The 27,446-nt window shown below is 45.4% G+C and overlaps 1 protein-coding gene and 1 long non-coding RNA gene across 5 annotated transcripts in view; one reads left to right on the top strand and one right to left on the bottom strand.

Annotated features, from left to right (window-relative positions):
* Positions 1 to 1,203: 1,203 nt before the first annotated feature.
* On the bottom strand, positions 1,204 to 19,210 carry LOC132432485 (uncharacterized). 2 transcript variants are annotated; one of them, XR_009520913.1, is made up of 5 exons: positions 19,092 to 19,210; positions 17,774 to 17,817; positions 16,444 to 16,536; positions 16,142 to 16,291; positions 1,204 to 2,257 (listed from the first exon to the last, which is right to left on the bottom strand). It is a non-coding gene; the product is annotated as an uncharacterized lncRNA (long non-coding RNA). The 2 variants fall into 2 exon arrangements; XR_009520912.1 differs by lacking the exon at positions 16,444 to 16,536.
* Positions 19,211 to 19,297: 87 nt separating this feature from the next.
* Positions 19,298 to 27,446, top strand: part of LHFPL4 (LHFPL tetraspan subfamily member 4) — a 32,098-nt gene continuing 23,949 nt past the window's right edge. For all 3 annotated transcript variants that reach the window (XM_060022994.1, XM_060022995.1, XM_060022993.1), the window contains exons 1-2: positions 19,298 to 19,408; positions 20,324 to 20,806. In XM_060022994.1, coding sequence (XP_059878977.1) covers positions 20,401 to 20,806 — 406 coding nt within the window. In that variant the 5' untranslated portion in view covers positions 19,298 to 19,408; positions 20,324 to 20,400. The remainder of the gene's footprint in view (positions 19,409 to 20,323; positions 20,807 to 27,446) is intronic.

Here is a 27,446-nt window from a genome sequence, read left to right as displayed (position 1 = left end):
GCCCCGGGTGTTACCACAGAAACTTTTATTTGATTCCAATGGGTAGGGGAAACAGGAGGCAGTGAATATGTTGGCAGCATGGGGGTGGGGACATTTGGAACAACTGCCAGTGTAGCCTGCTCGGTCACTGGGGGAGCTGGGTAGGCTGGGGTGGGGGCTAAGTTTTGAAATAACATGTCCCCACTCTCATTTTCTCCCTCTCCCCCTTGGGTTTCCTTTCAGATCACAGCACTATAAGGTGGCAGTCCTATGACTCCTTTTCCTCCTGATGCAATAGCATAAATGCTCCTATATATGGAATCTCATCTCTTTTCCCTGCTCTTTTGCAGAACATTTCGATCTGCGAGATTATATAATAATTGAGTGAGCCATTCAGGGGCCATCGTTCTTCTGATCCTAACATATATTGGGTTCATACTCTATTACAGTAGTATATCACGTCTCTCTTAGTCATAGGCTCCCGGCTATGTTTTGCTCATTTATCTAATATATGCCCCAAAGGGTTTTCCTTCGGGATAGGTGAAGTATTTCCCATTTTTATCAGTTTGACTACACCAAAACACAAAAGACACAGACAAATTCCAACACAAAAGGCACAAATTCTAGCATCAATGCACACAAAACCAAAACAAAACCAAGAGCAAAACCAACGAACTAGTTCCCAGATCAGGTAGACTTACCCTACAAAACCAACGAACTAGTTCCCAGTGAACCCGCTCCCAGAATCAGGTAGAGTCCAACAACAATTCCCCCCCTCCAACAGGGAACCCCAACCACACTGGCTTGTACCGTAAAGGAAAAGCCCAGATTGAGGGGGAATATGTTCCCAGCATGCACACCAGAGGAACTTAACCTTCAGAATTGAATGGAGTCTGTCGACTCGTAGTCCCAAATGGAACTGAAGTTCCCCAGATTGGAACTGAAGTTCCCAGATGGAACCGTCATTCCCCAAATTGAAGTCTGTTGGTTCTTTGCTTCAGCTGCCAAGCACTGGGGTAGCCGGTGCCGCTTCAGGGAACTTTGAAGGGAAGATCCTCGGGACAAATGGTCCTGGCAGCTGCTAGGGCCTTGCCCCAATATTCCCTGACCGGGCCGGCTAGCCACGAGCTGCAAGGCTCCTGGCTGGCTCGCCAAATTTGTTACCGAGTCCAAGCTTTCTTGCTTGCCACATGACAGGCCAACGAATCGGAGATGAGGTGCTGAGGCAAGGAATACAACTTTATTCGGAAAGAAGGCAGACTGAGAAGATGGCAGACTAGTGTCTCTGAAAAACCATTTTATCTGGGTCTGGATGCCAGTTTCTGTTATAGAATCAGAGAGGCAGAGGCAGTGAGGAAGTAAAGTAAAAAGGCAGAATAGAGAGGGAGAGGCAGTGTGGAAGTAAAGTAGAAGGGCCAGCAGTCTTGCAAAACATCTCCTGGAATGACCAGCCTTGGTGAGGGGATGTGTTAGTTTCTTTTTTCTTGCAGCCATTCACAGGTGGGCAGGGTTCCCTGAGGCAGGCCATTATGTATGATTATAATAAAGAAAGCAATGAAGAGCAAAGGTTAAAGTCAAAGAAACAGATCCAACATGGAGTCCAATTTAACTCTTCCCTGTTACAGAATTACATATAATTTTAGAGTTCTTTCTCTTCATCAAAAGCATAATCTAAAGTAATTGGTCTCTAATGCCTGTCATTCTTCAATATTTTTTCAGTGTTGTTAAAAATTTTCAGATTTAAGGATGATAACTCTAGTGACTAAAATGTTATAATCTAAGTGCACATTGCATAAATAAAGCTTAGCATTTGGCAATAAGTTAAATTTTTTGTACATTTGGGGAAAGGGGTGGATAGTGTAAATAATTTTCAATTATGACATGGAACAGGATGATGACTTTTTTGTGGTTTGATAAAGAAAATTTAGGTTTTATTTTAATAACTTCATTGAACTGTCAAGCAAATAGGAAAAATGAAAAAATGAAAAAGCCCTCTTGTAGCTGATAAGACAGTGCTGGTTTGGTTCAATCAGCAGTAGGCTCCATGTCTGATTTTATTTGAGCTCAATGAACAAAAATTTTCATTAAATGGGCTTCCCCGGTGGCACAGTGGTTGGGAGTCCACCTGCCGGTGCAGGGGACGCGGGTTCGTGCCCCGGTCTGGGAGGATCCCGCATGCCGCGGAGTGGCTGGGCCCGTGGGCCATGGCCGCTGGTCCTGCGCGTCTGAAGCCTGTGTTCTGCAGCAGGAGGGGCCGTGGCGGTGAGAGGCCCGCGTACTACAAAAAAAAAAAAAAAATTCATTAAAAAAAAAGATTCAGGATTTTCTTAAGTAATCAAAAACCTGATAAAGGTAACACGAAGTACAGTAAATTATTTTGATAAGACACAAAATCTTCACTTTCCAGGCAGATTACTCAAAAGGCACCTTTTCTCACCAAAAAACACATCCTACAGTCCTTACATAGAGAAGTTTCCTGTATTATTTCTAGTAGTTTTAATTATATACATGTTTTAGAATTCTTAACCCTTAGAATCCTTAATTCCTATTTAAAACTAAGAAGTAAGCAATCTGTTACACTAGTATTTTGTGGATTGGTAAATTTATAAATACATTTCATAATTTCTGGAAGTATATATATATATATATTTTGGCGGTATGCGGGCCTCTCACTGTTGTGGCCTCTCCCGTTGCAGAGCACAGGCTCCGGACGTGCAGGCTCAGTGGTCGTGGCTTACGGGCCCAGCCACTCTGGGCATGTGGGATCTTCCCGGACAGGGGCACGAACTCGTATCCCCTACATTGGCAGGCGGACTATCAACGACTGCACCACCAGGGAAGCCCCTGTCATATTTTAGATTCCACATATAAATGATACCATATGGGGACTTCCCTGGTGGTGCAGTGGTTAAGAATGCACCTGCCAATGCAGGGGACACGGGTTCGAGCCCTGGTCCAGGAAGATCCCAAATGCTGCAGGGCAACTAAGCCCATGTGCCACAACTACTGAGCCTGCGCTCTAGAGCCTGTAAGCCACAACTACTGAGCCTGTGTGTCACAACTACTGAAGTCCACGCACCTAGAGCCTGTGCTCTGCAACAAGAGAAGTCACCTCAGTGAGAAGCCTGCACACTGCCGCCAAGAATAGCCCCCGCTCGCCGCAACTAGAGAAAGTCCGCATGCAGCAAAGAAGACCCAAAGCAGCCAAAAATAAATAAATATAATAAATAAATTTATATATAAAAAAAGATACCATGGACATTTTTAAAAAAATGATATCATATGTTATTTGTCTTTCTCCTTCTGACTTACTTCACTTAGTATGATAATCTCTAGTTGCATCTATGTTGCTGCAAATGGCATTATTTCATTCTTTTTTATGCCTGAGTAGTATCACATTGTATATATATTCCATTGCATATATGTACCACATCTTCTTTATCCATTCATCTGTTGATGGACATTTAGGTTGTTTCTGTGTCTTGGCTATCGTGAATAGTGCTGTTATAAACATACGGGTGCATGTATCTTTTTGAATTATAGTTTTGTCAGGATATATGCCCAGGAGTGGGATTGCTAGATCATATGATAATTCTATTTTCAGTTTTCTTTTTTTTCCCCCCTTTTTTTGGCTGTGCCGCACGGCATGAAGGATCTTAGTTCCCTGACTAGGGATGGAACCTGTGCCCCCTGCAGTGGAAGCATGGAGTCTTAATCACTGGACCACCAGGGAAGTCCCATATTTTTAGTTTTCTGAGGAACCTCCATACTGTTTTCCACAGTGGCTGCACCAACTTACATTCCCACCAACAGTATAGGAGGAGAACGCTACCACTTTCAATGATTTGTTAATCAGTCAACTAATTAACCAAGTTTATATGGAGTGCTACTATGTGCCAGGCACCAGGCAAGGCCTGGGAGTGAGTGGTGGATCCTTGAGCTTTGCTATTCACCATCTTGTAGGGAAGGCAGAGGGTAAACAGCAATCCAGTGGGTGGAATGCCAAGGAAGAGCAATTTAGATGCTCTGGCAAAATTTGTTCTTCTGGAATCTCATCTGCAGAAAATCTGAACCAGGAGGCTGAGTTCCCAGTTGACATCTCTCCCAGGACAGCTGCCTGAATCAGAGAAGGAATTAACTCTCCAGCCAGACTAATATATGCCCTCTATTTAATACTGCTAAATGGTGGGACTTCCCTGGTGGTCCAGTGGTTAAGAATCCACCTTCCAATGCAGGGGACACAGGTTCAATCCCTGGTCGGGGAACTAAAATCCCACATGCTATGGGGCAACTAAGCCTGCACACTGCAACTACTGAGCCCGTGCGTCACAACTAGAGAGGAGCCCACGTGCCACCACGAAGAGCCTGAGCACCGCAACTGAGAGCTGATACAGCCAAAATAAGTAAATATATGTTTTTAAATTGCCAAATGGTATCCCCAGAAAGATTCTGGGTAGAGTTTCATTATTGCTAATCAAGGGCCTGTCTGGTGGATTATTTAATAACAAGCCCCACTCAAGACTTCTGACTTCAAGATGGATTTTTTTTGGCCCAGTTGAAGCCCAGGAAATTACATTTCTGATTGTTGAGTCTATCCTTACAAATAACTGGGATGAATCCCCAAAGAAAAGTGCATGGTCTTTGGAGTCAGGCAGACCAGACTGTGCTGGGTTTCCAGGCTGTGTAACCTTGAGCAAGGCACTTTTTTTTTTTCCCATCTGTGCTGCACAGGATCTTAGTTCTTAGACCAGGGATTGAACCCGGGCTGGCAGTGAATGGACAGCCAGGGAATGCCCGAGCAAGGCACTTGTGTTCTCTAAGTCTCAGTTTTCTCATCTGTAAAGTGGGGACACTGGCATCTTTGTTATTGGTCATCAAAAGGATTAAAGGCAATACATATTATACAGACCCAACACATGGCAGTCAAGAACAAACGTTTTCTTTGTTTTTTCCTTGTTGCACAAAATGACATTCAAATCAGTTGGGCTTTCTAAATAGGTTGGATTTCTTCCTCGAGAGAATGTTAGGGAGGTTAGTCAATATGGCTGGGATTCTTTTTCTTTTTATTAGTAAACTAAATTTTGTTTTTGGGATTCTTTTAGTTGTATAGCTCTTTGGTCCTTTTAAATTTTTTTTCCAAACCAGGATGATATTTGACACTTCAGAAAAAAATCCAACGTTGGCTGTTTATAGGAATAAGAATTATCCTTCATAGGAATGTAGAAAAGGCATTCAGAGAAGAGAAGCAGTGTGAAGTCAAGCCAAGCCCTGGGAACTCATCATAACACATTCACTGGAAATGTCCATCTTATCCATAATTAAACTATAGCTGTTAAGTTTATACTGCAAGTGAGAAAAATAACTATTTTGACTCCTCAATCTTTCTTTAAGATAAATTATCACTTTTTTCATAAGGTGTCAGCTATAAGGAAGCGTAGTGAAGTTTTGATTTTTTGGAAAAGAAGTTAATGATCTGGAAGTTTCAACTCACTTGAGTTAAAGACTGACTCCCCTCACAGGTCAAGGTGTACACCATGGACTGCAGCACGGGTGCACCTGTGTAAAATGGCTGGGATTCTTGGGACAGAGTTTTAAAAAGTAAATTAGTCCTATTGTATTGTAATTATAAAAGTAATACTGAATTTCAGCCTATATGGTAGACTGAGTTGGTAACAAACTATCTTTTCTCCCGGTCTACACTCCTAGAACTGTTTGGAAATGTTGCCTACCAAAAAACCATTTCCAACTCCAACTTGTCCTTTCTTCACCATTGGAAGAGCCCACTTACCACTACAGAGAGTGGAGAACGCTCACATATATTTTTCCAGCCTCTCTTGTGGATATAGGCAGGTTACTGAGTCCTGGCCATTGGGAACTGAGGGAAAGTTTGCAAAGGGACTCTGGAGAAGATTGTCCTCCCTAATATAAAGAGAGGCATGAGAGGAAATGCCCCCTTCCTTTACTCGGGGCATGGCCATGTCTGCTGCTGCCATCTTGTGACCATAATAAAGAATATTACAGATGGAATGCAGAGAGAAAGATGGAAAGTTCTTGGTTCCTTGCTGTCATTGTTGAGTCACAAAGTTGAGAATCCTTAATCTTTGCTACAACCATCACTGAGTATTATGTTAGCTATAAATTTGTCATATATGGCGTTTATTATGTTGAGGTATGTTCCTTCTATACCAAATCAGTTGAGAGATTTCATCATGAAAGGATGTTGAATTTTGTCAAATGTTTTTTCTGCATGTATTGAGATACTTATATGGTTTTTATCTTTCATTCCATTAATATGGTGTATTATATTTATTGGTTTGCATATGTTGAGGCCTCTTTGCATCCCAGAGACAAATACCACTTGATCATGATGTATGATCCTTCTAATGAACTGTTGAATTCAGTTTGCTAGTATTTTGCTGAGAATATTTGCATCTGTATTCATCAGGGATATTGGTCTGTAATTTTCTTTTCTTGGAGTATCCTGATCTAGCTTTGGTATCAGGGTAATGCTGTCCTCATAAAATGAGTTTGGTAGTATTCCCTCCCTTTCAACTTTTTGGAAGAGTTTGAAAAGGATGGGCATTGATTCTTCCCTAAATGTTTGGTAGAATTTACCCATAAAGGCACCTGTTCCTGGGTTTTTCTTTGTTGGGACATTTTTGAATACTTATTCAATCTCCTTACTATCGGTCTGTTCAGATTTTCTATTTCTTCATCATTCAGTCTTGGCAGGTTGTATGTTTCTAGGAATTTATCCATTCTTAATTTTTTTTTAAAAATATTTATTTATTTGGTTGCACCAGATCTTAGTTGAAGCAGGCAAGCTCCTTAGTTGCGGCTTGTGGGCTCTTTAGTTGCAGCACGCGAGCTCCTTAGCTGTGGCATGCGAACTCTTAGTTGCAGCACACATGTAGGATCTAGTTTCCTGACCAGGGATCGAACCCCGGCCCCCTGCATTGGGAGCGCGGAGTCTTACCCACTGGATCACCAGGGAAATCCCTATGCACAAGTTTCTGTGTGTATATATGCTTTCATTTCTCTTAGGAAGACCTTGAGCTTGGAACACATGGAGAGCACTCACTTGCCCTCAAATTAAGTTAAACTATGTATGTTTAGGGTATGTAAAGCTCCAGATGGTCAGGTTAGAACAAACGTGGGAATGTGTTTCTATGGCATCTGCTAGTCTTTGGGAGTTTCCCAGGAGCAATCACCTCTGCTTTTTATAGCCTTCCTATGTCTCAGATTTGAGGTCGTAACCTAGTCACTGTTCTCCTTTGTGAGAAGTGTAATTGCTGGGTCATATGATAATACTATGTTTAACATTTTGAGAAACTTCCAAATTTCTTTCCATTTTGTATTCTTTTTTCTTTGGCCACGCTGCACGGCTTGCGGAATCTTAGTTCCCCAACTAAAGATGGAACCCATGCGCCCTGCAGTGAAACTGCGGAGTCCTAACCGCCGTACCGCCAGGGAATTCCCTCCAGTTTGTACTCCTACTATCCATGTATGAGGGTTCCAATTTCTCCATCCTCATCAACACTTATTTACTGTCTTTTTTTTTTTTTTTTCGGTACGCGGGCCTCTCACTGTTGTGGCCTCTCCCGTTGCGGACCACAGGCTCCGGACGCGCAGGCTCAGCGGCCATGGCTCACGGGCCCAGCCGTTCCGCGGCATGTGGGATCTTCCCAGACCGGGGCACGAACCCGTGTCCCCTGCATTGGCAGGCGGACTCTCAACCACTGCGCCACCAGGGAAGCCCTATTATCTGTCTTTTTAATTTTAGCTACCCTAGTCGTTGTGAAGAGGTATCTCAATGTGATTCAATTGATTTCTGACAAAGGTACAAAGGTTATTCAAAGGAGAAAACAGTCTTTTCAACAAGTAGTGCCAGAACAATTGGATGTACATATGCAAAAGATGAACCTCAGCCTAACCTCTCATCATAAAGAAAAATTAACTCAAAATGGATGATAGACTTATATGTAAAGATTAAAACTATACAACTTCTGAAAGGAAACTTAGAGGAAAATTTTTATTACCTAGATCAAGCACAAATTTCTTAGATATTATATAAAAAATATAATCCATAAAATAAAAATTGATAAATTGGCCTTCATCAAAATTAAGAACTTTTGCTCTTCAAAAGATACTATTAAGAGAATGAAAAGATAAGCTACAAATTAGGAGAAAATATTCACAAAACACATATCTAACAAAGGATTTGTATCCATAATATATAAAGAACTCTGAAAATTTTATAATGAGATAACCAACAACCCAACAGAAAATGGGCAGAAGATTTGAACAGACACTTCACTAGTTAAGCAAATAAGCACATGAGAAGATGCCCAACATCATTAGTCATTAGGGAAATGTAAATTAAAAGCCACTCAAATGGCTCAAATTAAAAAAAAAAGTACCAAGTTCTAGTGCAGATGAGGAAAAACTAGAACACTTATACATAGCTGGTGGGAATGCAATGTAGTACAGCCACTCTAGAAAACTGTTTGTCATTTTCTTATAAAGTTAAATATATACTTATCATATGACTCAACAATCTCACTCCTAGGTATTTACCTTAGAGAAGTGACAACTTATATTCATACAAAGGCCTATACATGAATGTTTAGAGTAGCCTTATTTATAATTTTCAAAATGTGGAAACAATCCAAATGGCCCTCAATTGGTGAACAGATAGATAAACTACGGTTCATCTATACAATGGATCCCTACGTAGCAACTAAAAGAAACCAACTACTGATACACCCAACAAAATGGTTGAATTGCAAATGCATGATGCCAACTTAAACAAGTTAGACTGAAAACGGTACATACTGCATGATTCCATTTATGTGACATTGTTGAAAAGGCAAAACCCACAGGGAAAGAAAACAAACAAGTGGTGGGAGTTTGGGATTGATATATACTCACTATTATATTTAAAATAGATAACCAACAAGGACCTACTGTATAGCACAGGGAACCCTACTCAATATTCTGTAGTAACCTAAATGGGAAAAGAATTTGAAAAAGAATATATACATACATATACATACATACATATATATATATATATATATATATATATATAACTGAATCACTTTGCTGGGCACCTGAAACTAACACAACATTGTAAATCAACTATAGTCCAATATAAAATAAAAATTAAAAATAAAAACAAGAAAACAAACAAGTGTTTGTCCAGGGTTTAGGGTGGGGTGAGGAGCCTACATCAGAGGGAAAGTAGGGAATTTTGGGGAGTGATGGATCTGTTCTGTATTTTAATTGTGGCAGTGGTCACACAGAACTCTGTGTGTCTGTCAATACTGAAGTGAATGAATTTTATTGTATCTAAATTATACCTCTGGCCTTGCCTGAATTTCTTGTCTGGCCTCTGATCAATTTCTACTGATTGAGGAAGGCCAAGAACCCTGGTCAGTATCACATGGAGTGAGATATCCAGACCCCCAGTGGATGGACAGCTGCCCAGTCTATCCAGTTTCCACATATGAGCTGCAATGAAACTAAACTAGATGGCACATTCTTTACCCTTCACTGTAAACATCTTCAGTCTGTTCTAAAGCGCTGCAGCTCCGGGATACTCGAGTCTCCTGGGTGGCATTCGCTGATACCCACCCACTGTGGGGTATAGCACACCAAGGTACGTTGCTCCATGTCAGACCACTATGCACTTTTCCAGGCCACCCTGGTCACTGTCTGTGGAGAAGGCATCTTACCAGCAAGCCCGGATATGACGGTTCCCCACCACTGCTCATGTAGTCAAGAGTTGGGAATATTCTAGAATTGCTTAATTAGGAAAGTTCCTTTCACACTCCAGTGGTGATTTTTGATTGAACCCAGCACGAGTTTTAATCCTCTGGCAATTCTTTCTGGATGAGCCTATGCTTTAAAAGATCTATGTTGGGGCTTCACTGGTGGCGCAGTGGTTGAGAGTCCGCCTGCTGATGCAGGGGACACGGGTTCGTGCCCCGGTCCAGGAAGATCCCACATGCCACGGAGCGGCTGGGCCCGTGAGCCATGGCCGCTGAGCCTGCGCGTCCGGAGCCTGTGCTCCACGGCAGGAGAGGCCGCAACAGTGAGAGGCCTGCGTACTACAAAAAAAAAAAAAAAAAAAAAAAAAAAAGTAGGGGTAACCAATAAAGGGTAGAAATAAAATACAGGCATCTCTTGCTTAATATCAGTAATCTGTGTTAGAAATCAGATGTTCTGTGTGAAAACACAGACCAGAAGGAAGTGTAGTTCCCATTATTTTAAACGGGAAAAATTATAATGCATGATGTGTCAACACCAAACCTCAAACAATTTCCTAAAACATAAATAAAATACAGTGAAACACCTGTACACAAGCAACAGTCTATTGTATTAAGATTTAATATGATTAACCAGAAGTAGCAGCGGCACTTACATCTGTCCCAAGGTCTGGGCGAGGGGAAAACTAGGCAGCCCTGTACCGCAGGCCCTCACACTTTCTTTCTTTCTTGAAGAAACACAAAACCCTTGAGATTCATGTACTGTATGACGGAGAAAAAAAAAGTACCTAATGTTCCCCCCCCCAAAAAGATAGTATATTTTGTACTTTGTAAAGTGTTCATTAAAATGGAAGAAAAAAATGAAAAAACAAAAGATTTAATATGATTAAAACCACTGCTTCCTTCAAACAGTGTAGTACCAACATAAAGATAGACATACAGACCAACAGAACAGACTATAGACTAGAAAGCCTAGGAATAAAGCCGCACATATATGGTCAGTTGATTTTCAACAAGGATGCCAAAATCCATTCAATGAGGGAAAAGACAGTCTTTTCAATAAATGGTGCTGGGACAACTGGATAGCCACATGCAAAAGATTGAAGTTGCACCCTTACGTTACACCATGTACAAAAATTAACTCAAATAGATTAAAGACCTAAACATAAGAGCTAAAACTATAAAAATGTTAGAAAAAAACACAGGGGAAAAGCTTTACGCCATTGTATTTGGCAATAATTTCTTGGATATGACACAAAAGCACACGCAACAAAGAAAAAATTGACAAATCTGACTTCATCAAAATTTACATTTGTGCATCAAAGGACACTAACAAGAGAGTGAAAAGACAACCCACTGAATGGGAGAAAATATTTACAAATCATATATCTGATAAGAGGTTAATATTCTGAGAATATAAAGAACTCCTACAACTCAACAACAAACAAGCAACCCAATCCAAAAATGAAGAAAGGCTGTGAATAGACATTTCTCCAAAGAAGATGTACGAACATCAATAAGTCCATGAAAAGATGTTTAACATCCCTAGTCATTAGGGAAATGCAAATTAAAACCACAATGAAATACTACTTCAGAGCAAGTAAGATGACAATTAAAACAAAACAGAAAATAACAAGTGTTGGCAAGGATGTGGAGAAATTAGGACGCTTGGCACTGCTGGTGGGAATGCAAAATCGTGCAGCTGCTGTAGAAAACAGTTTGGTGGTTTCTCAAGAAGTTAAACATAGGATTACCATATGATCTAGCAATTTCAGTTCTAGGTTTATAGCCAAAAGAATTGAAAGCAGGGACTCAAATGGTTATTTGTACACCAACGTTCATAGCAGTGTTATTCCCAATAGTCAAAAGGTAGAAACAACACAAATGTCCATCAACAGATAAGTGGATAGACAAAATATATTATATACATAAAATGAAATCGTAACTTTAAAAAAGAATACAATTTTGATACATGCTACAACATGGATGAACCTGGGAAACATTATGTTAAGGAAAATAAGCCAGACACAAAAGGACAAATATTGTATGATTCCACTTGGATAAGGTACCTAGAATAGGCCAATTCATAGACAGAAAGTAGAACAGAGGTTACCAGGGGCTGGGGGACACAGAAGAAATAGGGAGTTATTGTTTAATAGGTACAGAGTTTGTTTGAGATGATGAAAAAGTTCTGAAAATTGAAGAGGTGATGGTTGCACATTGTGATTGTACTTGATGCTACTGAATGTACACTTAAAAATGGTTAAAAGAGTAAGTTTTGTTATGTATATTTTACTACACACAAGAAGCAAAACCAGAAACCACTGCTTCCTAACCACCAAACAAATGATGCTGCTGTTAGCAAACGAGAGCCTTGTGTGTAACAGCCCGATACCATGATACTTCCCTTAGCACCAACATCTCAGATGCACACCCATTTTGTTGATGTGGAGGCACAATTTACAAAGAACACTTCATTCTGATATTCTACCAATAGTGGCTGGAATATTGCTTGAGCTATTTCCTACACTGAGTTCTGTTTAAAACATTGTGCTGAGTTTTAGGGATGTAAATATAAAATTTTCTTATTTAAATATGGGCCAGAAAATGTTGCGTTGAGAGATAAGAAAGTTGTGTGATGTTCTGGTATTGAAAACCAAGAGGATTCTCGTGGGAAATGTCTCACAAAGTATGAATTACAGATCTTCCAAACTAAGAGAAGCAAAATCAAGAATAAAGAAAACTAAACCGGGCTTCCCTGGTGGCGCAGTGGTTGAGAGTCCGTCTGCCAATGCAGGGGACGCGGGTTCGTGCCCTGATCCGGGAGGATCCCGCATGCCGCGGAGCGGCTGGGCCCGTGAGCCATGGCTGCTGGGCCTGTGCGTCTGGAGCCTGTGCTCCTCGACGGGAGAGGCCACAGCAGTGAGAGGCCTGCGTACAGCAAAAAAAAAAAAAAAAAAAAAAAAAAAAAATAAGAAAACTAAACCATTAAAATAGAAGGCTTAGAAGGAGAAAAAAGATGCATAGAGAAAGCATAGTAAATGTAAAACACAAAATTAGATGGTAGAAATAAGTTCACATTGATCAATAATCACAATAAGTGTAAACAGATCAATGTTTACTTATTATAAGACAGAGACTTTAATATTGGATTTTTTTTATGAAGCTTTTTGATTTTTACAAAAGACACTCCAAAAACATAATGACAGAAAGACTAAAGATAAAAGACTATACTACAGGAAAATACTAGTCAAAAGAATGCTAGTATGCATCTATAATAATAACTTTGTCTCAATATATGTAGCAAAAAATCAATAGACTCACAAGGAGAAACTGGTAAATCAGCAATCATAATGGGAGATTTTCCTCCCCAACATTTTCGGGCTTAGTTGCTCCGCGGCATGTGGGATCTTCCCAGACCATGGCTCGAACCTCTGTCCCCTGCATTGGCAGGCAGATTCTTAATCACTGCACCACCAGGGAAGTCCCAATAATGGGAGATTTTAACACACTTCTCAGAAATGCATGGATCAAGCAGACAGGGAAAAAAAAAAAGAGTAATCTACAAAATGTGAACAATGCAATGAACAGACTTGAGCTAACAGACATAGAAAGAACTTCCTTCCATTAACAGGGAGAGCATATTCTTTAAAAGCACAGTTATGAAAATGAACCATGTACTAGGCCTCAAAGGGATATTCCACAGACTCCAAAGTATGAATATCACACAGACCACATTCTCTGACCACAAAGCTAGCAAACCCATCTTGCCATGGCTTGGGAAGATCTTGCTTGGGCATGGAGCCAACCATGGATGGGAAAGCAGGGTCCATGGGTAGATGTTGACTCCCAACCCTATCACATGAGCTGCTGGATCCTACTGGAACCTATTCCTGCTTATGCCAGTTTTTATTGGGTCTCTGTCATTTGCAACCCAAGAGTTCTGAATAAAACAGATACTTCCCAGGTGAGACATGGTACAGCTATGAAGGCATCTTGTTATTGAATGAACAAATTCTTCACATGTAAAGTTTGTTTCAAGTACAGAGCCCATTATTTCATCACCCATGAAAGAATACATACTTTTTAACGATGTGCTCTTTATAGATGAAACAACTGAGATTCCAAAAGTTGAATGGGGCTTCCCTGGTGGCACAGTGGTTGAGAGTCCGCCTGCCGATGCAGGGGACACAGGTTCGTGCCCCGGTCTGGGAAGATCCAACATGTCCCGGAGCGGCTAGGCCCGTGAGCCATGGCCGCTGAGCCTGCGCATCCACAGCCTGTGCTCCACAACGGGAGAGGCCACAACAGTGAGAGGCCCGTGTACCGCCAAAAAAAAAAAAAAAAAAAAAAAAGTTGAATGACTCATTTAATATCACAGCTCCAGCGAGCCCATTCACATGGCTCTGAAAATCTCTGAGTGAACCTCTGTCATTCTAATTCTACTCCATCTGTTTCCTTGTTCCTGCACTAGGCAGTGAGTTCCTCCAGGGCAGAGACTGGGTCTTCCTCATCTTTGTGTCCCCACTGCACAGCAAAGGACCTGTCAAGTAGAAGATGTCACTGACACTTACTAGCCGAGTGGCTGAAGGAATGAATGACTTGATTATCAAGTCAAAGAGCAAGATTTAATGTGTGAGGTTGAGGGAGGAAAGAGAAAGAAATGGCCTTCCTTAGGACTCTTTCAGGGACATGAGACAGAAAACTAATTCAAACCATTGTAAAGAAAAGAGGGGGATTTAAGAAAACCATAGAAAGACAGGCATAACTTTCACCGCAGGCTCTTAAAAGTATTAAGAACCTCTTCGGACTTCCCTGATGGTGCAGTGGTTAAGAATCTGTCTGCCAATGCAGGGGACACGGGTTCAAGCCCTGGTCCGGGAAGATCCCACATGCCATGGAGCAACTAAGCCCGTGTGCCACAACTACTGAGCCTGCGCTCTAGAGCCCGCAAACCACAACTGCTGAGCCCTAGTGCCACAACTACTGAAGCCTGCACACTTAGAGCCCATGCTCAGCAACAAGAGAAGCCACTGCAATGAGAAGCCGGCGCACCGTAACGAAGAATAACTCCCGCTCGCTGCAACTAGAGAAGGCCCGCACACAGCAACGAAGACCCAACGCAGCCATTAAAAAAAAAAAAAGAAACTCTTCATCTCTCTGAGGATACGTTGGCCTATTCTCTTGGTCTCTGCCATGGGACGGTGAGCATGTAGCAACCTTACAGCTTATAATCCAAGGAATGAAGAGCTGAGACTTGCACCCAGATGGTCTGATGCCAGTAACCACATGATACGGAAATAAAAAGGAAACCCGGGTGGTTGAGAAGAATTGAATCCACTCTACAGAATAATCTATACGGCATGGTAGTTAAGAATGTGGGCTCTACCTAGGGATAAATACCAGCTGCTTCACTTGCTAGAGGTGTGATTTTGGGGAAGTAATTTTTTTGCTTTTTGGCCATGCCTCGCGGCATGTAGGATCTTACTTCCCCAGCCAGGGATCAAACCTGTGCCCCCTGCAGTGGAAGTGCAGAATCTTAACCACTGGACTGCCAGGGAAGTCCCAGGGGAAGTAATTTAACTTCTGTGTCCTCGTCTGTAAAATGGGCATACCTCATTGTCCTCATGTGTAAAACAGTTCACGTCTGTATTAGTTTGCTAGGGCTACCATTATAAAATACTACAGGCTGCGTGGCTTAAACAACAGATATTTATTTTCTCACAGTTCTGGAGGCTAAAAGTCCAAGATCAAGGTGTTAGCAAGTTTGATTTCTTCTGAGGCCCCTCAGAAGGTGGCTCCTTTCTTGCTATGTTCCCCATGGTCATCATCTAGCCTCTGTCCTAATCTCCTCTTAAAAGGACACCAGTGTGGGCTTCCCTGGTGGCGCAGTGGTTGAGAGTCCGCCTGCCGATGCAGGGGACATGGGTTCGTGCCCCGGTCTGGGAAGATCCCACATGCCGCGGAGCGGCTGGGCCCGTGAGCCATGGCCGCTGAGCCTGCGCGTCCGGAGCCTGTGCTCCGCAATGGGAGAGGCCACATGAGAGGCTCGCGTACCGCAAAAAAAAAAAAAAAAAAAGGACACCAGTGATACTGGATTAGGGCCCACCCATATCACCTCACTTTACCTTAATCACCTCTTTAAAGGCCCTATCTCCAAATAGTCACATTTTGAGGTATTGGGAGTTAGGACTTGAACATATGAATTTGGGGGTGGGGGAGAGGGATATAATTCAGCCCATAAGACTACCTCTTAGGGTTGTTGTAAGATTAAATGAGATAATATATCTAAAGCAAAGATCAGGGGAGCTAGAATGCTGTAAGAGCTTAATAACCGTTCAAGGTAACTGAACATTTACTTTAGGCATAAGGGTATCTGACAAGTCACAAACCTTTCTCTGCTAGGATGTTGGCTGGAAGTGCCCTGGGGGCTTCTCTCATCCAGGTCCAGGATCATCTTTGCCTTATGGTCTAAAGTTCCCAACTTGAGCTCACAACTGTTCTGTTCTGTTCTTCCTGTGGAGAGTTCTCAGACTTCCTTTCTGTAGGAAAGGAAGACTCCCCAAGGTTAGTCTTGAAAACGAGGAGACATTCTGTCCCAGCTACTTATAGCTCTGAGAGTGCCTTTCCAATACCACTGTAATTTCTACTCCTTGGGCAAGCCACTTATTAAAATTTAATGACAATCACTTACATTTATAAAGCCATTTTCAGTTTACAAAGCTCTTTTCCGTGCATTCTCTCTCTTGATCCTCATAACATTTGTAGGAAGGAAGGATGTTTTTCTCTGTTTTATAAATGAAGAAAATGAGGCTGTGAGGAGTAGCATCACTGTCCTAGGTCATACAGTGGCAGAGATGCACCTCAAATTTTTGCCTTTGGGTTCCAATATGTCAGGAGTAGCTCACCCTTTCAGGCATTTTTCTACAATATAAATAATCCAGTACACCAGTCCGGGTTGGGGGAGATGTAGGTAAATTATTTGGGACTATTTTGACCGGAAGTGACAAAAACCCAACACAAACTGGCTTCAACAAAAACTGAATTCATTGGTTTACCTAACAGAACAATCCAGAAGCAGGTCTTCAGGCATGGATGGATCCAGGTGCTCAAATTATGTCACCAGGACTGTCTCTTTCCATTTCTTAGCTTCTCTTTGTGTTCACTTTATTCTTAGACAATCTCTCTGCTTGGGGTGTCAAAGATGCCCCCCTGTGGTTGAAGCTGAAGCCCCAGCTCAACAAACTCAGTAAACGGGGAACAATCTCTTTCTCGTAAACTGCAGCAAATGACCTGGATATCATTCTCAACTATTTGGCTTGGCCTATGGGCCCACCCAGACCCAATCGTTGTGTCTAGAACAATGGAATATGTTCATTCTCCAGGCCTGATCATTTGCCCGGTTCTGGAGAGGAGTAGGGTGAGTCTCACCAAATCCAGGGCCTGAGTGAGGGGGAAAGGAGTTTCTTTAAAGACAAAGTACTGATGTCAGAAGCGGTGTGGGTGGCAGGCAGCTCTCTCCAGGGTGTCATCGCTCTGCAGAGCTAGAACAGAGCAACCAGTGAGGAGCTGGGGGCCCATCTTAGCAAGAACTCTCAGTTCTTCCCTGGAGAGAGAGTAGTAAGTGGACTTCTGTGATTTTTTTTTCCTGGAGTGCCTAGCTTGGCTCAGCAGGATAGGGAAAAAGACAATAATTCATGGCAGAATAAGGAGAAAAGATGGAACTTCTGGCTCCGGTAACTTATATTCAGAACAGTACCCACACCAGGAGCACCCACAGAAGGAGACTTTGAGGTGCCCTTTGAGGATGACTTCCCTCCCCCCTCTTCTCAGCATCTTCTGTCTCCCCATGAAGCTGTGAGCTCCAGGAGGGCAGGGACCACATCTGTTTTACCCACCATCTTCTCCCAGGGCCTAGCATAGTGCTGTGTTGGCACATTGCAGGAGCCTATCACATATTTATTGGGTGGATGAAAAAAATTAATGAATCAGGTTGATCACTTGAATTGGTAGGATGGACTCACCTCTTTGTACAAGTCAATTCCTCTCTTTGGCCTCTGTTCTCCATCTGTCAAGTGGGGGAAGGTGTAGAATGAGACTCTCTTCACAGCCCCTTCCAGCTCATGCTTCTGGGATCTTAGGGTTCTCAGGAGACTGTCTGGATGCCTCTTCAAGGAACCAGTGGAAGGGGAAACCAAACTGATTGAACATACTGTCTCAGGTGAGGTGACTTCACATGGGTCTGTGGTCCCCAAATTGTGGGGGACTGCACATTTTTTTTTTTTTAATTTTGGAAGGAAATAACACTGCCTGTTTCTTATTTTGCCAAATAAAGCCACTGGCGGGGGGGGGGGGTGGAACAACTGTCATTAACTGTCATCACTATTTCTTTAAAAAATGGAATTTTTTATACCAGGAAGGCAGGAAGTACATCATCTCAGAAACAAAACAAAACAAAACAAAAAAACAGTCCCTCTACCCCGGGGAAAAAAGACAGGTGGCAACCTCACATGATGATAATTACGTGTGTTTTTTGCACATAGATCTAAATTTCACCAGACTGATCCCTGTGTATGGTCCAGTATTTGGAACCTACTAACAGAGATTATTTTCACCACCCCTCAACACCTGTGAAGTGGGGCTTAATCTGCCCACTTTACAGATGGGGAAATAGAGGTTCAGAGAGCAAGTGCAAGGTCACGGAGACAGTTAAGTAGTAGTCAGAGCTTTCTGGATGACCACCCAGATCATCTTGGCAGATCCTAAGCCAAAAGGTATTTCACTGCAGGGAAGAAATGACCTGCACTGGCTCCCTTGGAGTGTCCCCTCATTTTCTCGGGCCTAACCGCAAACTGCCTGGACTGGTATGCTCCGTTCTTTAACACACCCTCCTGATGTGTCCGCTTCATGCCAGGCACTGGGAGAGTGTAGGGAGAGAAACCAACACGTCCCCAGCCTCCTTTTCTCCTGTTCCCCATACCCACCCCGTGTCCCACTATCCAGGCCCAGCTCCACACACCGGCGGCCAACGAATCCCCACCGCGGGCGTGGGCCGCTAACAGTTTAGGAGGTTCCCTCTCCCAGAGGTGCTGGCGATTTCCTAAGGAGACTCTGGGAACCTTCAACGCCTCCAAGACCCAAAGGACTGGAAGCGTAACGGTGCCACTCGACAGGCACTGTGGTAGGCTGTACCCGAGGTAATTTGGGAGCAAGGGATCAGTTCAAACGCGGTGAACTAACACCCTGTTCTGCCCCTGCAGCGTTCCCATGGGCTTTGCGTGGACCCACAATCGCTCAGCTCCGGCCGGAAGGAGGGGGGTCCCCCAAATTAGAAGGCCTTACTGTGGCGGGGGTTTACTGCTCCGGCTGGGGGACCCGCAGGGACCGTGCCGACCCCTCTCCGGGACTGGCGGACACCCGAGCTCCCTTTCCTGTTCCGCTCCGCCCCGCACGCCGGCGGCAGGAACGCGCCTCCGTCGGGCCGCGCCGGTGCCCGAGAGCTCGCGCCTCCGCGCGGGAGCGCGCCCCGGGGAGAGCCCGAGCAAGATGGAGGCCGCGCCGAGGCCGCCGCCTGGGCCCGGGAAGCCGCCGCTCGGAGCGCCGAGCCGCGGCGCCTAGGCCGTGGCAGTCCCGGACCCACTGCTCCGGACCGGGCCCAGGTTGGTCTCCCCGCACCCCCTTCCCGCGGCCGCAGCCTCCGCGTGCGTCCGGCCTGGGCGCGCGGCAGCCGCCCCCCCCCCCCCCCATCCCTGGCCCTACCCGGGCCCGGCCGCTCCCCCGCGCCCCGGGGACAGCCCCTGCCCACTGCCCGCCCCTCGCGGCTCGGGCTGCCTGCCGGCGCCTGTCCCTCGTCTCCTTGGCCTGGAAAACCTCTCTCCCTGTAGCCCTGGCCCGCCAAACGTAGGCTCCCCCGAGCCCTGTCTTCTGAGGGACCCTCCCAACCCCCCCGCCCCCTGTTCAGACCCTGCGGCTCCGGCCCCCGATGTCCCTCTAGCCTCATCCTGGTTCCTGCACTTCGCCCTCCCTGTCCCAGCCCCCATATCACCTTCCCAGTCCCCTGGCACTAACCCCTTACATCCCTTTCTTACCCCCTCGTAGAAGCGCCCACCCCCCTCTCCACAGCCCCTTTCTAGACACCCAATACCAGACCTCCTTTTACCCCGAACACCAGCCCCCAGATTCCCTTCCGAGCTCCCTGTAAAACCCCGCTGCTAATTCTCCGCTACCGGTCTCCAGCCTCCATTCCATCTCCCCACGGTCCCCTCTTACTTCGCCGGTACCAGCCCCCAAGCCCCCTCCCCAACGCCACCGTAACCACTTTCTAGCGCCCCGCCTCCAGCTCTCCTGTGCTCATTCCAGCTCCCTCATCCCAGCCCCCCAACTTTCACATGGCCTCTTCCTATGTCCCCGAATTGGAGATCTTTGCCAGTCTCCCCCTACCCTGACACCTTCCCGATACTCTCATGACCCCCTCCTAGCTCCTCCATACCAGCCCCCAGGTCCCTTCAGCTCCGCCTCAGGCCCCGCCCTCGCGGGTTCCTTGGCTTAGGGTCGCTTCTCGCGTGCGTCCCCAGCTCCCGCCCGGCAGCCCGGCTGTCGGTTCCGGGCCGGCGGCCCCCGCAAGCCGCCGCCGGCCCCGCCCCCGGGCACCATGCTGCCCTCGCAGGAGGCCTCCAAGCTCTACCACGAGCACTACATGCGGAACTCGCGGGCCATCGGTGTGCTATGGGCCATCTTCACCATCTGCTTCGCCATCATCAACGTGGTGGTCTTCATCCAGCCCTACTGGGTGGGCGACAGCGTGAGCACCCCCAAGCCTGGTTACTTCGGCCTCTTCCACTACTGTGTGGGCAGCGGGCTGGCGGGCCGCGAGCTCACCTGCCGCGGCTCGTTCACCGACTTCAGCACTATCCCGTCCGGCGCCTTCAAGGCGGCCGCCTTCTTCGTGCTGCTCTCCATGGTGCTGATCCTCGGCTGCATCACCTGCTTTGCTCTTTTCTTCTTCTGCAACACGGCCACGGTCTACAAGATCTGCGCCTGGATGCAGCTCTTGGCAGGTAGGGGAGGGGCGGGGGTGGGACTTCTAGAACAGACGCTGAGGAAGGGGCTTCTTCCAGGACCCCTTCTTGGAGGAGTCAGAGACAGATTCTGCTCCTCTGTCTAAAGACACACCTCCTTCGCTGACTCTAAGCAGCCAGTGGGGAGGGGATTCTATGAGAGAGACACCTTGGGGCAGAGGGCATAGCCTTAGAACTGGGTCTGTAGGTCTGTGTGCTTGGATGTGGGCAGATTGCGTTTATTGATGGATGAGCATTATGTCTGAGTTTCTGAGGGTCTCTGAGAAAGAGACCCTTGGCTCTTAAGGGAAATAACTATCTGAATGAGGAGTTACTCTAGGTGTGAGCAATTTCTGTTGCATTGAAAAAAGCATGAGGGACTTCCCTGGTGGTCCAGTGGTTAAGATTCTGTGCTGCCAATGCAGGGGGCACGGGTTTGATCCCTGGTAGGGGAACTAAGATCCCTCATGCCACACGGCGTGACCTAAAAAATTAAAAACAAAAAAATGAGATGGGGAATCAAGAGATCTGACAGTGACTTTTAACTTGCTAACGTTATCAATTTGGATGTTTCACTTTACTTCTCTGAGGCTCAGTTTCCTCATCTGTAAAACAGTGGAGAAGAGTCCAAGAACTCATGAAAGAGTAATTTATAAACTATAAAGTTGGGAAAAGATGGAGGGTGGTGTTAAGAGAAGGCTGTGTGTAGTGTCTGTCCAATGTTTGAAGTGTAGGTTGTTGACAACACCTGGCAACATGGGCCTCTGGAGAGCAGGTCTCCAGCCTCCCACCCCCACCAAGGCAGGAAGGGTTCTGGTGCCATGCCTAGCGGGAATGAGTCTCTGGGACCCTCTGAAATGTTTGGTTAAGACAGATGCCTTGCCCTAAAAACCAGAGAAGGGCCTTTTGGGAGTAAGAACTGCTGAGACAGTTTTCCAGGATCCATTAGAGTCCCCCATCACTGCCTACCTTTCAATCGAAGACAGATTTTTGAAGATTCAGCAACTTGGGCATTTGCCTAATTGCAGGCACGGAAGAGAGTTGGGCTGAGGACAGTTGGGCCAGGGGATGGCAGGGATGGAGGAGGAGGACCGATGAAGGCTGGTGAAGGAAAACGTTTAGAGCCTTCCAGGGTTGAGAAAGAGAAGGGAAAATGTGATGATCATGCAGCAGAGGTGGTTTTTCAAAATAAGCACCTCAGGATATTCAACAAGTGTCAGCCCCTTCAAAGAAGCTGTGAAGAAGCTGTTCTGTCACTTGCTGATGGTTCCACTCCTCAAAACATTGTAGGAAATTGTCTTTGGATTGTGGTGTGTATACTCTTGAACATCGTCCTTGAGGGGAAGCCTCTATTTTTTTTTAAATTAAATAATTTATTTATTTTTGGCTGCATTGGGTCTTCGTTGCTGCGCACGGACTTTCTCTAGTTGCGGTGAGCGGGGGCTACTCTTTGTTGCGGTGCACGGGCTTCTCATTGCGGTGGCTTCTCTTGTTGTGGAGCACGGGCTCTAGGCGCGTGGGCTTCAGTAGTTGCGGCACGCGGGCTCAGTAGTTGTGGTGCACAGGCTTAGTTGCTCCGCGGCGTGTGGGATCTTCCCGGACCGGGGATCGAACCCGTGTCCCCCTCATTGGCAGGCGGATTCTTAACCACTGCACCACCAGGGAAGTCCCAAACCTCCATTTTTTAAAGGAGGACTATGATTTTTGGAAATGGCCAAGTGTAGAAAACACAATGGATGGGAGTTCCGTGGTGGCACAGTGATTAAGACTCCGCGCTCCTGATGCAAGGGACCCGGGTTCAATCCCTGGTCAGGGAACTAGATCCCACATGCGTGCTGCAACTAAGAGTTCGCATGCCACAACTAAGGAGCACACCAGCCACAACTAAGGAGCCCGCCTGCTGCAACTAAGACTCAGCACAACCAAATAAATAAATTAATTTAAAAAATTAAAAAAGAAGAAAACACAATGGGTGGTCAAGATGAGAACTGTCACTTGAGATGAAAGCCAAGGTATGAGGGCAAAATCATGAGGCTGGTTTGCTTCCCCAAGAGGACTGTTACAAATGCTGGGAGGAATTTCTGGCCCGTTGGAAGATTGTTCAAACTCCCAAAAGGACTACCTTGCAGAAGGCAGCATTTATTCAGTGTGGACATTCTAGTGGGCTTGCTCCAATTGACTTAGATGGAGGTCTTTTAAGATTTTGGAGAAAGTGAGAAAGGAGAACTGTAGGATGTGGGGCATATCTCCATATTTATCAGTACCCAGAAGGTGATTTCCATTCTACTCTTAAAAGGCGAGCTGGAAAGAATATACGCTCAGCTGGAACTCCCATATCCTGAACCTTGATTTGTAGTCTGCAGATGGGTTACTGACCTCTTGGCCTTCCAGTTCGCTGTAATCCATCCAATTCTCTGTAATCCATGTGGGTTTAATCTTGGGGATTTGATGAACTATTCAACAACCCTCATGTAAATATAGAATTTCAGGGATCTTAGGAATCAGCTCCTTCAAACCCTGCCTTCCTCCACCCCCATTATAGAGAGAGGAAACTGAGCCTAGAGACATAAAGGTCTTACCCAAAGTCACACAGCCAGTAATAGAGTAAACTAGTCATGACTCCTGGTCCAGTGCTCTTTCCCTTGTGTTTCGCCCCACCCCTAAGGGCAGTTATCAGAGTTGAGCAGTTCATTGTATTTTACTTAGAGATTTCTGAGCTCTGGCTAAGTGACTGACTTACTTTGCTTAATAAAGGGCAGAGGTCAGGGGATTCCCTGGTGGCACAATGGTTAAGGATCTGCCTGCCAATTCAGGGGACACGGGTTTGAGCCCTGGTCTGGGAAGATCCCACATGCCGTGGAGCAACTAAACACGTGCGCCACAACTACTGAGCCCACGTGCCACAACTACTGAAGCCTGTGCGCCTGGAGCCCGTGCTCCGCAACCAGAGAAGCCACTTCAATAAGAAGCCTGCGCACCACAATGAAGAGTAGCCCCTACTCACCGCAACTAGAGAAAGCCCAAGCGCAGCAACAAAGACCCAACGCAGCCAAAAATAAATAAATAAAAATAAATAAATTTATAAAAAAAAAAAAGAAAGGGGCAGAGGCCAGAGCACTAGACTGCAAGTCATGGGATTGCGCTGGTGGGGGAGGGTTGTCTTAGTTAATTCTGCCTGTGACTCACCATGTAGTGTTAAGCAACCACTTTTTAGCTTAAATCTCAGTTTTCTCATCTGTACAATGGGGGACTAATCAGTCAGATTAGTGGATTTAAAGTATCTCTTTCAGGCCTGTGGGGTTCCTAGAATAACTCTTTCACCAAGATCATTCCACTCAGAAAGTGAGAAATCAGTCATCCTCAGAGAAACTGCAGAGAAGCAGAGGGCCTTATTTGTATCGGATAAAATTAGAAGGACTTCCCTGGTGGTCCAGTGGTTAAGACTCTGTGCGTCCACTGCAGGGGGCACAGGTTTGATCCCTGGTTGGGAAACTAAGATCCCGCATGCCATGCAGTGCAGACAGAAAAAAAAAAAAAAAGGAGAGAATGCCTGTTGTATGGTTCTTGTTCAAGTGAACATTTACTCAAGCTGTTTATTGGCCATGCCATGCAGCATGTGGGCAATCCCTGCTCTCAGGAAGCTTACCATCTAGGTGAATCACTATACTGGTCAGCAGTCTTTCAGTGAAAAGTGACAGAAACCCAACTCAAGCTGACTTAAGTAAATTAAAATAAGATAAAGGGCTTCCCTGGTGGCGCAGTGGTTGAGAGTCTGCCTGCAGATGCAGGGGACACGGGTTCGTGCCCTGGTCTGGGAAGATCCCACATGCTGCAGAGCGGCTGGGCCCATGAGCCATGGCCACAGAGCCTGCGTGTCCGGAGCCTGTGCTCCGCAACGGGAGAGGCCACAACAGTGAGAGGCCCGCGTACTGGAAAAAATAAAATAAAATAAAATAAGGTAAAGAGGGTAGTGTTTTTGGCTCACATACATTAAAAGTCAAGAGCACTGGCTTCAGGCACGGATGGATCCAGATGCTCAAATAACGTCATTAAAAACCAGTCTCTCAGTAGCATCGACATATATACAATACCAAATGTAAAATAGCTAGCTAGTGGGAAGCAGCTGCATCGCACAGGGAGATCAGCTCGGTGCTGTGTGACCACTTAGAGGGGTGGGATAGGGAGGGTGGGAGGGAGAGGCAAGAGGGAGGGGATATGGGGATATATGTATACATATAGCTGATTCACTTTGTTATAAAGCAGAAACTAACACAACATTGTAAAGCAATTATACTCCAAAAAAAAAATCAGTCTCTTGGGACTTCCCTGGTGGTCCAGTGGCTAAGACTCCGCACACCCTATCTATGCAGGGGGCCTGGGTTTGATCCCTGGTCGGGAACTAGATCCCACGTGCTGCAACTAAGAGTTTGCATGCAGCAACGAATATCCCGAGTGCCAGTGCCGCCAAATAAATAAATAAATATTAAAAAAAATCAGTCAATCTCCATTTCCTGGTTCCTCTGTGTTGGCGCACTTTTAAATTCACTTCTCTCTTGAAGGTTATAAGTAAGGCTACCAGCAGCTCTGAATTTACATTGCTTCAGCTTAGCGATGCCTGTGGAATAAAAAAGAGCTTTTATTCAATGGTTCCAGCAAAAGTTCCAGGGCTGATTCTGATTGTCTAGCTTTGGTCAAGTGTCTACCTCTTAATTAATCAGTGTGACTGTCTAAGGTCTCGGCCACATACCCATTCCTGGGACACATGAACTGATAGGGGAGAAAGATAAATTCCCACAAAGGGAAATCGGGTGTCACCACTGGAAGAGGGCTACTGTGGGTTAGACAAGTGCAGACAGAGGCCTCATCCTGGACAGTCTGAGCACTAATACGTGCTCAGCTTTAGGTGCTGTGGAAGCCCAGGGCAATTGAGGAGGATACCGCCTTAGTTGGGAGGTGAAGCTTGAGTGGGGCTGGGTGTGGACAGATGTGAGTTGCGAGAGAGCATTCTGAATGGAGAGGAAGATCATGGACGGAGAGACACAGAGGGGAGAGGGCCACATCTGGCTTGAGTGTGGCATCCACGTAGGGGAGCAGCAGTGAAAGAGGCCAGGAAGGAATGATGGGGCTACAGTGTGCAAGGCTCTGAGTACTGGGTCAAAAAATTTGGATTTAATCAGCAGGCGGTTCGAAGCTACTACCACTGTTAATAATCAGGAAAAAAATAGTTAACATTTTCTGAGCCTTTACTATATGCTTGACCATATGCTAAACATTTACATGCATACTGTCATTGAATCCTCACAAAAATCCTATGGGGTAGGTACCACTATGAGTATTTCATAGATGAGAACACTGAGCCTCTGAAAGAGTCATTTGTCCAAGGTCATACAGGGGGTAAGTGGTGGAGCCAGAATTGTAACTCAGTCTGTCTAACTAGAAAGCCCAAGGATTTATAAAGGAACATTCAGGATGGGAATAGAGACAGGATGAATTTGCCAGAAGAGTCGAATGCTAAGTAGGCTGGGAGACTCAGGTGGCTCTTTGTGGAGTTAGGGGTCAGCTTTTCTTTTTTAAAAAAATTAATTAATTTTTGGCTGTGTTTGGTCTTTGTTGTTGTGTGTGGGCTTCTGCTAGTTGTGGCGAGCGGGGGCTACTCTTCGTTGCGGTGCACGCGCTTCTCATTGCGGTGGCTTCTCTTGTTGAGGAACATGGGCTCTAGGCGTGTATGCGTCAGTAGTTGTGGCATGCGGGCTCAGTAGTTGTGGTGCACGGGCTTAGTTGCTCCGCGGCACGTGGGATCCTCCCGGACCAGGGCTCAGACCCGTGTCCCCTGCATTGGCAGGAGGATTCTTAACCACTGCGCCAACAGGGAAGTCCCAGGGGTCAGGTTTTCAAGGCTTCTCAGGATATCTCTGCTACTCTTTACCTGGTCTTTCCCATTTTCGGGTGCTAGACACTTTCACATTCGTTATGTCATTTACTGTTCATCTGTTAAAATGACTTGTCCAAAGGTCACACATCTAGTGAAAGAAGGAGCTGAAACTTCACATGAGTCTAAATGGATCTAGAACCTGTTTTTTAGCCCTGAACTGAAACACAGGACGTGAATACACAGATTACAAGTTACAACTGTCAGGTGTATGTACTCAGTGTTTACCTGTGGGCTGAGTGAGGTTAGCCAAGGGGAGGTTGCTGGCTGGAGTAGAGACTCAGACTGGAAGCCTGGTCGAGGGTCCGAGCGGGCAGTGTGGGGAAGTGGTGGAGGACTTAGAATTCCCACTTTGCCACTTCCCAGCTGTGTCCCTTGGATAAGTGGGTTTCCTCTCTGAGCCTCAGTTCCCTTATCTGTAAAATGGAGGTGATTATTGTACCTACTTCAGAGGTGATGGAAAGAAAGAAATGAAACCATGGGGCTGAAATGCTGAGTGTGGTTCCTGGTATACAGTGTGAACAATCAGTAAATGGTCACTGTTATTCTTGTGACATAGTCTGAGTGAAGAGTAGCTTGTGAGGGGTCCTTGCTACTCAGGTGAAAGACTTTGGACTTGCTGAGATGATCAAAGGCCTTAAGAAGTCATAGACCGTCAGCTGGGAAGGGTCTTACCAATCAGCTGGCTCAACTCCCTTGTTGTACAGATAA

The sequence above is a fragment of the Delphinus delphis genome, chromosome 10 (genome assembly GCF_949987515.2).
Source record: "Delphinus delphis chromosome 10, mDelDel1.2, whole genome shotgun sequence".
Taxonomy (NCBI): domain Eukaryota; kingdom Metazoa; phylum Chordata; class Mammalia; order Artiodactyla; family Delphinidae; genus Delphinus; species Delphinus delphis.
The sequence above is the reverse complement of the archived record's forward strand: the minus strand, read 5'-3'. Positions and strand labels throughout refer to the sequence as shown.